Source organism: Dipteris shenzhenensis, chromosome 26 (genome assembly GCF_047967505.1).
Source record: "Dipteris shenzhenensis isolate YYH24624 ecotype China chromosome 26, Dip_SZ_1.0, whole genome shotgun sequence".
NCBI lineage: Eukaryota > Viridiplantae > Streptophyta > Polypodiopsida > Gleicheniales > Dipteridaceae > Dipteris > Dipteris shenzhenensis.
Window position 1 is genome coordinate 42461824 of NC_141621.1, and position 12159 is coordinate 42473982.

The 12159-nt window shown below is 43.7% G+C and overlaps 1 protein-coding gene and 1 long non-coding RNA gene across 3 annotated transcripts; both read left to right on the top strand.

Annotated features, from left to right (window-relative positions):
- Positions 1 to 3917: 3917 nt before the first annotated feature.
- Positions 3918 to 7651, top strand: LOC147885103 (pentatricopeptide repeat-containing protein At3g26782, mitochondrial-like). 2 transcript variants are annotated; one of them, XR_015543575.1, is made up of 6 exons: positions 3918 to 4055; positions 4153 to 4207; positions 4342 to 4429; positions 4637 to 7015; positions 7125 to 7187; positions 7281 to 7651. XR_015543575.1 is itself a non-coding variant. In XM_087397893.1 (4 exons), exons 1-4 carry the CDS (start codon positions 3933 to 3935, stop codon positions 6744 to 6746), a joined length of 2376 nt encoding a protein of 791 aa, XP_087254019.1. In that variant the 5' UTR covers positions 3918 to 3932; the 3' UTR covers positions 6747 to 7099. The 2 variants fall into 2 exon arrangements, 1 of the variants encoding a protein (XP_087254019.1); XM_087397893.1 differs by lacking the exons at positions 7125 to 7187; positions 7281 to 7651 and having other exon boundaries at positions 4637 to 7099.
- Positions 7652 to 10802: 3151 nt separating this feature from the next.
- On the top strand, positions 10803 to 11308 carry LOC147885104 (uncharacterized). Its single transcript, XR_015543529.1, has 3 exons — positions 10803 to 10941; positions 11054 to 11150; positions 11260 to 11308. It is a non-coding gene; the product is annotated as an uncharacterized LOC147885104 (long non-coding RNA).
- Positions 11309 to 12159: the final 851 nt, after the last annotated feature.

Sequence of the window (12159 nt, forward strand, 5' to 3'; positions counted from 1 at the left end):
GTAGTGATGGCCACCATGAGGCGGTTGATGAGCCACCACTTTAGGAGCAGCATAGCTACTGATTGGCGGTACCAAGATGAGGGAAAGAAGCAGGCAGTCATCGATGAATTGAAAAGACAATATCCTAACCCTCCAAATTGGGAGTTCAATTCGCAGTACATGAAAGAGCGCATGGGGGTCCTCTTGAAGCATCGTAGGTCAACCTTGCGTACTTCCATCGCAAAGGGGAAGGCTAAACCCAGCTGGCCAACAAAGCCGATTGGAAGTTTTTCAAGAAGCAGTACAGGGACCATCCTGAACTGTTAAAGGGTCAGAGGAGGGCTGCGAGGAGACGGCTGGACTCCGTAGGTACTTCACACTTTGGTGCAGATGGACGGTTGGTGTTCGAGGCAGCCGTGGTAAGTCTACTTCTTCTCATTTAATGTATTGTTCTATTTGTTTTACTACATATTGCATGCACTTTATCTAACTCTCGTAAATTGGGCCCACAGCAAGCTGCAATGGGTTGCCTTCCTACAAACATAGAGACGAGATGTGCGTTTGGCATAGGAACAAAGCCATGGTTTATTGAGCAAGAGGCGTTAGGAGCGACGATCGATTGGGCTGAGGTGGCTGCTCGCACGGTGTAATTCTACTCCTACTTATAATCTCACTTTTTAAATTGTTTTATTCTTTAAGTTCCAATCTAATTTCCAATTAATATGATTTCACTCTTAGAATCAAAGCTCGAACATCTCATCAGCGGAGGTGAGCAGTGATGATGAGGGATTAGACTTACACGGCTTCGACGAGGGACAAGGATCAGGTGTAGCTCACGAGGGCCAGGGATCAGGTGCAGCTCATGAGGGCCAGGGATCACATGCCAGCGTGACGAGGACAAGGACGACGATTCGGATGAGCAGTAGTAGTAGTTTGCATATACTTCACCATGTATATGCTTTTGTATATCGGCTCATTTGAGCGATTTTGTATCACCCTTTTCGAAAGGGTAATTTTGTAACAAACAATGTTGTATATCTTCGACATGAATATGCTTCTATCGCTCGGTTCATTTGAGCGATTTCGTATCACCCTTTCCACAAGTAAAATTTTGTAACAAAAAATATTCTTTTGTAATTACTAAATAAAAAACATTAGTGGGGCAAAATAGGGCTTACTGTGGCCCTGTTTAGCCCCACTAATGTTTTTTTTAAACTTCTGTTAATCGTCGGTATATAGCGACATTTACTAGTGTCGCTATATAGCGACGCTTATATAACGACTGTTCTTTTTTGATGCTTATAGCGATGTAAATACCGACCTTTGCGGCCATTAAAAAAAAACTTTTTAGTGTACAAAAGGTCGGTATTTTCGTCGAAAAAGGGCCTATGCCTTGTAGTGATTAGAGGTACCTTGCAACCCCGTGCCTAGCTAGACATTTCATAGATAGTCATGAGGAACAAGTTGGGCAAGAGCATCACCCAGATAGGAAGGGAAGGGATACCACGCCAATCGTAGCAATCAATCAACACAAGGTGCAACTGAGCGAAGACACATGCTTTGCTGATGCCACCACTTTGGAGGATGAAACCACGGGCTTGCTTGAGGGCTAGTTCGAATGTAGGAACATTCATTAGGCCTCTATGGTGACACTCAGCTCGCCACCATCTCCGAAGTATAGTTCCCAACCACCATTGGATACGCTTCAGCTGTGATGGCGACGTTGCTCTCCAGCTCTGCCCATCAGTATCCTTCGAGGTACTGCATGGAGAGAAGAAATTCTTGGCTCTACTTGATAGCTGCATCCAAGGAAAGTACAAAAGGGCTTTCGACTTCTGGGATTACCTCCGGCTTGAAGGACAAATCCTGATTGTGGGGACACATCATGCTCAAGAGGTCGATGGTCTCGCCTACGAATGAACCGTAGCAACACCTCTACGATCAAATGATAAACAAAGAAATGGATTGTCTTTTACACATACCTTAGTCCTTCGAATGTTCTTCATTTGAACAAACAACGTCACAAGCAATCCTTTCATTCACGATGCATCATCGCAAGATGGAAATCAGGCGACGCAAGAAGCGGCAAGGAATGGAGGAGAAGCGAAATGCCAAGCAAGGAATGGAGAAGTGAAATGCCAAACGCCAAATTCGCATGGAAACTGCATGTTAACCACCAATTTTGCAACGTTTCCCAAAAACATTCATCCAATGGCCCACGATTGTTCATTCTAATCTAATGATGGATAATTCTCCAATCATCCTCCCCCAAACCTCTCCTTAAGAGAGAAAAAGATAAAGCCGCACAAAATTTGACCTACTAATTTTCATGGCATAGAATGTTTTTATGACCTGCAAGTTGCTAATTAAGATTGAAATGATACGATGATATATTGGAAATGTGCCAACCATGAGTTGTTCTTATGACTCTGTAATGCCGTGGGGCTAACACAAAAGTAGAAAACCAAGTTGAGAATTCACGATTCACCCATTGGGTACTTGATATCAAGAAGAACCATTCTTTGGTGGACATTGGATTGTAAGTACAAAGAAGAAAATAAAGAGACAAAGGCAACTGACGATTGAAGTTATAGCATATGGCATAAAGCAAAGGGTTACTAGGTGACTGAGTAGAAGTACTTTGCTAGTGCAAATTATGATACAAGTCTGGTGAGCTTGGTGGAAGAGTGCAAACAGAAGGTTCCTTTTGTCTATAGTTGGAATAGGGAGGTGTGCTCTTTCAAATCTACGATGAGATGAGTATATCTAAGGTACTTTACTGAGCTCATTAAGCTAAGAAAGCGTTCGTGATTGCAGTCCTGTTAAAGCATCCCATTAGTACTTTAAACCTTCCAAAGGGGTCGTATGACTTAGAGCGTTCAACCTTCTATCTATTCCCTACATATGTATCATGAGATTTAGTGTAGCTAGAAAAAATGATTTAGACATTAAGATTATGAGGGCTTCTGCACAGTAGGAGGAGGTACTCTAGTCCTCAAAGACTAGGTTCACACCACCTATCGGCCATCCTCCAAAAGGTGGTGTGAAGGGTACTTTACTGAGCTCATTAAGCTAAGAAAGCGTTCGTGCTTGCAGTCCTGTTAAAGCATCCCATTAGTACTTTAAACCTCCCAAAGGGGTCGTATGACTTAGAGCGTTCAACCTTCTATCTATTCCCTACATATGTATCATGAGATTTAGTGTAGCTAGAAAAAATGGTTTAGACATTAAGATTACAAGGGCTTCTGCACAGTAGGAGGAGGTACTCTAGTCCTCAAAGACTAGGTTCACACCACCTGTCAGTGTGAAGGGTTGCCGTCCTAGTTGGCCCAATAGGAGGGATGGTTTGGACCTATGAAGGCTACCCACTCCATGGCCAACCCGCTACATGATTGGCCCATTGTGTCTCCTCCGATTGCTACACCAATCACACGTTGGTGACATAAATTATTAGCTTGATGACTACTAGGTGGTGTGAACCTCCACACTAAGCGTCCATCCTCCAATTCTATGTCTTCTTTCATGGGCGGGCAGGTGGTGTGAACCCACCCATGTTCACAATTGATTAGATGAAGTCCATGTTCCCAACTTAATTGACGATTTCCATCCAGCATTGGAGTTCCCATGCCCAAGGGTTCCAGGCAGCCTTACATTCCTCGACTTTGGTTGAATGGAGTTTCGAGCGGAATCCGAGGATTTCACGCCTGATCAGGCTCTCCCGTGCTGTTGTTGATGTCACGCGCACTGACGAACAAAACAGCGTGGCTGCTGAGCTGTGACAACCGAGTGAATCATGGCTTTCGTGTGTAAAAGTGGTCCCACGAAGGGGGGGCCTCAAATCATTTCATGTGGGGTCCAACTCAATTTGGATTGAAATATAGAGGGTCTAAAGCTCAATATATGTAGAGGGTCCAAAGTTGCAAGGAACCACAATTTCGTCTTGATGCTCTGAAATGGGTAGCCTTCCTGTTGTTGCTGATGCCCCTTCATCCCCCTCCCCCCTTCTCCTTTCCCCTCACTTCGATCCTTCTGCTCCCGGTTTCGTCCAAATTCTTCACAATTTCAATCGAAAAACTGTACCTTCCTTCCTTTGCCTCACCTTTCTATCGGCAGTAGCTTTTGGGCTGCTTTTTTTTTGGGGTCTAATCCCTCTATTTGTCCTCGCCTTCACAGATGAACACGTCCCGTACACTTAATCAGCGCAACATCGAGCAATGCCAGTCTCAGGGTACGCGCACTGGTTTTAAGCTGCATGTTTTGTACGGAACCTAGCTGGAAAATTGAAAAGGCGGACTGTACGGAGCACGTTTTAGTCGTTGGTCGAGTTGTTTAAAAATTTGGTAGGACGATGCATTCTTGCAGACAGTATGGCCTTGGAATCTTTGGAGCCGCAGCAGTTCACGTTTGTTCGCAGAGAAATCGATATATGCTCGAGTTTTTCTTCTATCAGGTTTTGGAAAAGGCTCATTTTGGCTGAACTTGTCGTGTAAATTTGTTTGCAAGTTGCTTTGTATCTTGTTTGTATAATTTTTTGCCTTTGCTTTTCGACTTAAACTTTATTGAAACGTAAAAATTTGCTGCGACTGGGTGTGTTTTTTTCCAAGATCACAATCTTTTATCGCATGCTCTAAAATTTTGCGTCTACCGGACATTGAAGCGAATTGTGTAAGGAGGGACAATTGGATGGGGCAATTCAGTCGGCAGTCGTTATGGACCAGTACGGCAGTCCTACATTGGCAGACAGTATTTATTGTCTACTGCTTGAATGCACCAAAATGAAGGACCTGGAAGCAGGCAGACGAGTACATTGCCTAATGATCAGTAGTGGCCTTGCTGCAAACAAGTTTTTGGGAGACCACCTTATTCGTCTTTATGCGTCATGTGGAAACTTGCTAGAGGCAAATCAAGTATTCCACTCAATGATACAAAGGAGCGTGTATACATGGAATGCTATTGTTTCCGCTCATGTAAAGTCTGGACAAGGTGAAAAGGCCCTTAGCTTGTTCTACGAAATGCAGCAAGAGGGCATAATGCCAAACATGGTGACATTTTCATGTGCCTTAAATGCATGCAGCAGCATTAAAGCCCTGGGGCGAGGCAGATCGATACATGAACAAATGATCAGCAGTGGTATTAGACCAGATGTAGTTCTGGGTAATACCCTCATTGACATGTATGCCAAATGTGGAAACCTAGAGGTGGCATGCAAAGTATTCAATGAACTGCCAAATCAAAATGTGGCATCATGGGGGGCAATGATTGCTGGATATGTCCAGTCTGGGAAAGGTGATCTTGCTCTTGAAATGTATGAAAGTATGCAGCGAGAGGGTATGGAACCAAATGAAGCTATATATTCATGTGTCTTGAAAGCATGTGGCAGCATGGGAGCCATAGTACAGGGCATGATGGTACATGAGGAAGTAATAGTTGGTGGGTTTGAACAGAATCCCGTCGTTGGGGTCACGCTCGTAGACATGTATGCCAAATGCGGAAGGCTAGAGGATGCACACAAAGTCTTTGATGAAATGTCAAACCGAAGTGAGGTGTTATGGGGTGCAATGATTGAGGGCTATGCAGAACATGAGAATGGCATTCGTGCGCTTGAACTTTTTGAGGAGCTTCAACAGGAGGGCATAACACTAAACGGTGTTATTTTTCTGGGTGCATTGAAAGCATGTGGCAGCATTGGAGCAGTAACACGGGGAAGCTTGATGCATGCTCAAATCATTAGAAATGGACTTGGGTCTGATGTCGTTGTCGGGAGCACGCTTGTTGATATGTATGCCAAGTGTGGGAGGCTAGAAGAGGCACGTAGAGTATTCAATGGATTGCCAGATCGCAATGTGGTGTCATGGGGTGCTATGATTGCAGCATATGCCCGTTATGGTAACTGCAAGCTGATTGGTGATTGCCTCATGGACATGCTTCAAGTAGGTTTGAAGCCAGGTCATGCGATATTTACTAGTGTTCTTTCAGCCTGCAGTCATGCTGGTCTTCTGGAGGAAGGTCATCGATATTTTCAGGCTATGGAAACAGATCATGGAATCAAACCCAGCATTAAGCACTATAATTGCATGATTGATCTTCTAGGTCGTGCAGGATACTTGAGTGAGGCTGAGATCTTACTTCAAACTATGCCAATCCCACCAGATAGTATTGGATGGACATCGTTGCTAACTAGCTGCAGAACTTATAGGAATGTGGAGCTAGGGAGGCGATGCTTTGATGAAGTTGTTCAATATGATCCCTTTCGTGCCTCAGGGTATGTCCTTATGTCAAACATTTATGCTGATGCTCAAAGGAGGGAAGATTGTGACAAGTTACAAGAGTTGAGGAAAGGTGTGGGTGCATTTAAAAAGCCTGGGAAGGCCTGGGTTGAGGTAAATGGCACAGTGCAGGAGTTCACTGTAGGTTGCAAAAGTCACCCACAGATCGATGAGATCTATGCCAAGTCAAAGGCATTATATAAATTAATGAAGAAGGAAGGATATGTTCCACAGTTAGACTTAGTTCTGGAGCCTATGTCAGATGAGGGCAAAGAAGATGCCTTATGTGGGCATTCTGAGAAATTGGCGATAGCTTTTGGGATTCTTAGTACACCAGACAATACTACTTTACGAGTCAGCAAGAATCTTCGAGTGTGTAGTGACTGCCACAATGCGAGTAAGGCAATATCAAAGATTGAAGGACGAGAAATTATTATCAGGGATGCATACCGCTTTCATTGTTTCAAGGATGGGATGTGCTCTTGTGGGGACTATTTTTGATGAATCCATGCTATCTGAATGGAGGAAAATCTGATATGAAGCTTTTTATTCTCCTCTTGATTCTGGTTTGTCAACGGGATTATCATCCACTGTATCTGAGGAGGAAGGAGTATGTGGTCAGGTTTGATGCTGAATTTATGGACTTGCTTTCCATCCGCATGCTATTGTTATAAAGTCAGATGCAGTGATTGATGGTGACAGTGCAAGTATTCCAGTGCTTTTGAGAGGTGGTCGTATCTTCTTTGACTGTGTATTGTACAACTTTTGAGGTAAACATTTCCAGAGGCTTTTAAATCTGAGTTTCTACTTCTCTTACTCGGAGAATTTCACATGTGGGATCCTAATCTGATCCTTGATATTATATTATCCCTGTATTAGGGACAAGCATTTTGTGTACCATCAACTTCTAGTTGCAACTGGAACTAGCGATCAGCCAAAATGGTGAGGGAACCGTTATTTGAGTAGGATTAATCTTATTTCCTTTTGGGAAAACTGTTTAATGATGGTTTGGTTATGTTGTATCAATTCTTGCAGGGGTTTGAGTTTATCACTGCCATAGTGATGTTCAGTGCAACGTTTCACTATCATGCAGCAGAGAGACAGTTCAAGAGTATGTTGATGGGGCTACATTATTGGTGGCCATGCCTTTGGTGGAGCTAAGCTTAGCATCGGATGTCAAAGCATCCGCAAGTAAAAATATTTCAAGGTTGCAGAGAAAAATTAATATGTCCGTCAGGCTGAGTTGAAATACATTGAAAATTTCCTCCTGCTATTGTTTCCAGACCGAAGAGCTAAATGTTGATCCCTCTGGCCTAGATCTGCCTGGTTTGGCTATGTGATCTATGTTGATGCCATTTTCCTCTTTTTATTGTAACTTGATGATGGGTGTTAATAAGGCTTCAATTAGTCAGGCAAATTCTACAGATCATTGTTGTCTCAGATTCACCGAAATGGGATGCAGATAATGTTTATAAACTCAATATTGTGAAATGGCCCCATAATCGGTATGGTCCCAGTCGTAAATGATGTATGTTGTTAAGGCATTACGAGCATGTGGTATGTTTGCTTGTGCGAGAGTGTGCTGGCAATGATCTACACCCAGGGTTTGACAATGGTGAACTCAATGAGGATGTCATAGGATTGGTTTACGCTTTACAATCTTCTGGATGACTAGTCTTAAGTAAAAAGGGTGGAGATTGGGTTTGTTTAAGTTTGAAAGGTGACGGTTGGAAGAAAAACTGCTGCGGAAGGCCAACATACATATGTGTGTGTGTGGGGGAGGTGTTTGACTCTCCTCCTTGCTTTCTCTTAGCTGCATCTCCTTTTCTTTCGGCGGTGTCTTCACACTGGGGTCTTCTTGTGCAACTTGCTGCTCCGTTGGAACTCTGGGTTTTTTGGTGTTTGCAGGGATGCTTTGTTGAATGTGTATCTTCTGGTGAACGTGGCTTCTATGAGGTTGTGCTAACCGATCCAAGCACAAGAAAATTTTGTTTGAACAGTCTCCTTTGATCTATGGCAAGCAGATGATCCACATATTGTCTTGGTCGCCTACCAAAGATTACCAAGGACTAATTCGGCACAAATGTCTGGTTTGGGTTGAAATCCTCAATTTGCCTTGTGCTTGGACAGGCTTTATTCCCAGGATTGTTGCCATGCAAGGGAAAGTCGTAACCTTTGTCACAACAGACGTTTTTTTTTGGGAGCAAGAAGTATATTTCTATATTAAGTTATCAAAAGATACATAGTTTTGATTCCTTCACAATCAACCCTCTACACGAGGGGAACATCAGAAGGAGCAGTAATATAAACCTCTACCTCATGGGTGGGAAACGTAAAAAAGTACTCAACCAAAGGAAGGGAAAACAGTGCACTTTGCAGCAGAGAGATAAACAGCAGCATCATTCTGAGTCAGAGACAAGTAGGATCGAGCCCTTGTGTTGGCATTCTCTTAGGTGTTTCTGTTGGTACTTTGCTTTATGATCTTGGATCTCTTTGAAAAGGCGATCATGGTCTCTGTTGAAGGTTTTAATGGCTTGTGCCAATCTGTGGTGATCCTGCTAACCAGTCCACAAAGAAAGATCAGGATTAGCCTTGAACTGAAAACATTTCTGGAGAGCCAGATAAACCATAGTGCATGTGCTCTGACAGGTATCCAGATAGATTGTTTGACCTACGTGGACTCGCAAAGAAGAATAGACTTCCAATTCAAGGGTTCACCTAGCTGAACCTGGGCTATTTTTTGGACTTCCTGGCATAAGGGCAGGCTACAAACAAGTGAAAGATATCTTCTTTGATCCTTGGGCAGCGCTTGCAGAGACCATCCTCCTTTCCAATTCTGTGCCCCCAACCACATGAGAGTGGACATCTTCTTGGGGATGTCCTTGTGCCGACTCTGCCAAACCTAGCTCTCCAATACAAAAAACTGTCCCTAGGGACCTTCCATCTGGTCTTCAGGACCCTTACAATGTCACTGATGTCCTCGTTGCAACGGTGCGTACAGTATGATACACAATTTGCTCTGGCTGAAGGACCTCCTCCAGCTCATCCACTTTCGGAGGGTCCTCTATTACTGGCTCTTTAGGCTCCGGTCCTTGACATTTCTTAAGAAGACTCACATGGAAGGCATTGTGAATCCTCCAATGCTCTGGCAGTGCCAATCTGTATGCAACCTCATTAATCTCATCTGTAACCGTGAAAGGGACATAATACCTGGGAGAGAACTTAGCAGCCACTTTTTCTTTGCCCTTAAGCTTGTGGAGACTAGCTTTTTTGAACTTTGAAAGTACCCAATCCCCTCGCTTAAGATCTGGTTGTCTCTGTGCTAATCTGCAGCCTTCTTATGCTTTTCTTGAGACCTTTCTATGGCTGTCCGAACCTGGCTGAAAGCTGTTTGGAGGTCTTTGATGTACGGATCAGCTGAAAATGTCTCAGCTTTGGTCCTCAGAACAGGTGGCAAAATCGCCTTTCCATAGATGACCTCAGAGGGGGCTTTTCCTTGGAGCTGTGAACTGTATTATTATATGCAAACTCGACCAGTGATAGGTACTTTTCCCAATCTGATTTTTGGTCAGCCACGTACCATTTTAATAAATTTAACACCGTTGAATTCACTACTTCGCTTTGACCATTTGTCTAGGGATGAAAAGAAGAAGAAGAATCTAGATTCGTCCCCATGTTATAAAAAAGGGCTTTCTAGAATAGACTGGTCATTGTGCAATCTCGGTCAGTGACAATGGACTTAGGCATACCATGGTGCTTAAAAATCTGTGTCATGAAAACTTTAGCCATATGATTTGCCTTTATAGTTTGCGTACTGGAATGAAATGAGCTTGCTTCTTGGAAGCAAATCTATCAATGATAGTCCAAATCCCATCATTCCTAGATTTTGATCTTGGCAAATAAAAAATGAAGTCCATTACGATACTTTCCCATGGTGCATGGGGCATGGGAAGAGGCATAAGTAGGCCAGGTGCCTTTCGTCTGTCATGTTTGACCTTCTAACAAGTGAGGCATTCTGTGACAAACTGGTGTATATCTTTGCGCATCGTTGGCCAATAAAAATACCTCTCTAAAGCATGAGTGGTACTTGCAATTCCTCTATGCCCAGCATATGGAGGAGCATGGCATTTCTCTAGAATCTTTTGTCTAACTATGCGCGCGCTACGGACTATATGGACGGCTGTAATTGGATTGGTGCTAGCCATTTTTGTTTTCCCTGTTGTTTCTGAAGTCAATAGTAGCGACCTCTCTTTCAAGTCACTATTAATGTACATTATTGGCCTGCCGTGGTAGACGGAGGCCTTAGTAACAAATTGTGTCCATCGTCAAAGCAAAAATGAATTTCGTTTGAATTTTCTTCGTTTCTTTTTTGTGGCGTTTCATGATTGGCCCTCGTCCACGTGTGTCAGATGAAGTGGATGTTGGATTGAAGAACTCCTGTTGGACAAGCTGTTCAGACGTTTTTGCATACCAAATGGACTGGTTGTCCCACAGATTGTACCTGCTCTTGCCAAATGCAGGGAGGTCTGTGTACGGTATAAAAGGAGTAACGGTGGTTTGTGAGTATTCCTTACCATCTGTGCAAAGCTGACGACGGAAGCTGTGAGATGTCTTGTAACAAGGAAGGAGATTTCCCCGACACGGTTCCTGTTGCTGAGTCCATGGATACTGAGAGTGGGAATTTTGTGAGAGGTGTGTAAGCTTTGGATTCCTTTCTACATTTCATTTCTTCCTTTCAGCAAATCTGGTCCAGCAAATCTGCTGTTATGCGAACGTTTGTATGCAATTTTCCACGTCCAGAACTGGAGAAATTCGAGAAGCCCCTGGTCCCCTCGTGCAAGGAAGAGGTGACGTTGGTGAATATTGCTGAGGAGTGAACTACGAATCGGGTTGGAACGAAGAAAGGTGACCAGTCTGTGGACAATAAGTTTCGTAGATCGTGTCTTTCTTTGCCATGCTTTAAACGTTTCGTCAATATTTTCGAAGGCCAGAAACCGACTTTGTATGTGTGCAGCTGGCCTAGTATCATGTTCTGCCAGCTGCATGATAGAGACGTCCTTACCTGTTGGCTGAATCTGCGTTCCTATTGATGCATCTAGAGTGAAGAAGGTTCGTAAGGATGGTCTATGCGTTGAGAAGAAGCCTACCAAAACTCTGAAGACTGGCTTCGAAGCAGTGGCCTCTCAAGCCTGCTCAAAAGGTGAATTTGCCCTTGATTGTCTCGGATGCTGTCAGTTTGTCTGCATCATTTTTGGCGGTGGCTCACTGTTTGGATCTGTTTGCTGTTTTGAATGCCCATGACACAATTTTCCAAACGAAAGTCTTGAAGGTCCTGCAACATCAAGGCGCACCTGCACGGCTGAAATGCAAAATCACGCTTTACGTAGGGCCTCCCCTATAACATGACCACCCCACAGTGCATGTGACGCTGACTGGATTTTCCAATAACTATAAAGCAGTATTGAGTAATCCAAATTCTCTATAGCTCTTCTGAAAACGGCATTGAGATTATAATTCGGAAGTTCCACTGTACATAGCAACAATAAATGCAATCATCGTGTCCATATCTCATGCATCGTTCTACACGACTGAAATAAATAAGCGCTCAGCAATCTTCTCCCAACGTGGGTCCCTTGCTGTTTATTTGTCCACTCTTTTTGCTCTTGTCTTGTACGCTTCCTCGACTGCAAGGCATCTGGCTCTCGGGCTGCCCGTTGCCATCGGTGCAATACGGCCAAGGCACAGGCTTTTCCAATGGTTGAGAATTCCCTCGAGGCGGACAAGAAGAAAAACATCAACAAGTTCAACCTTGCTTGGGACATGGAATTCATCAATGCAAATAAATGTTGCACAAACTTGCTTGTATGCTTAACACACATTTTAAAAGGGCAACCACATGAGGCAGTAAACCGGA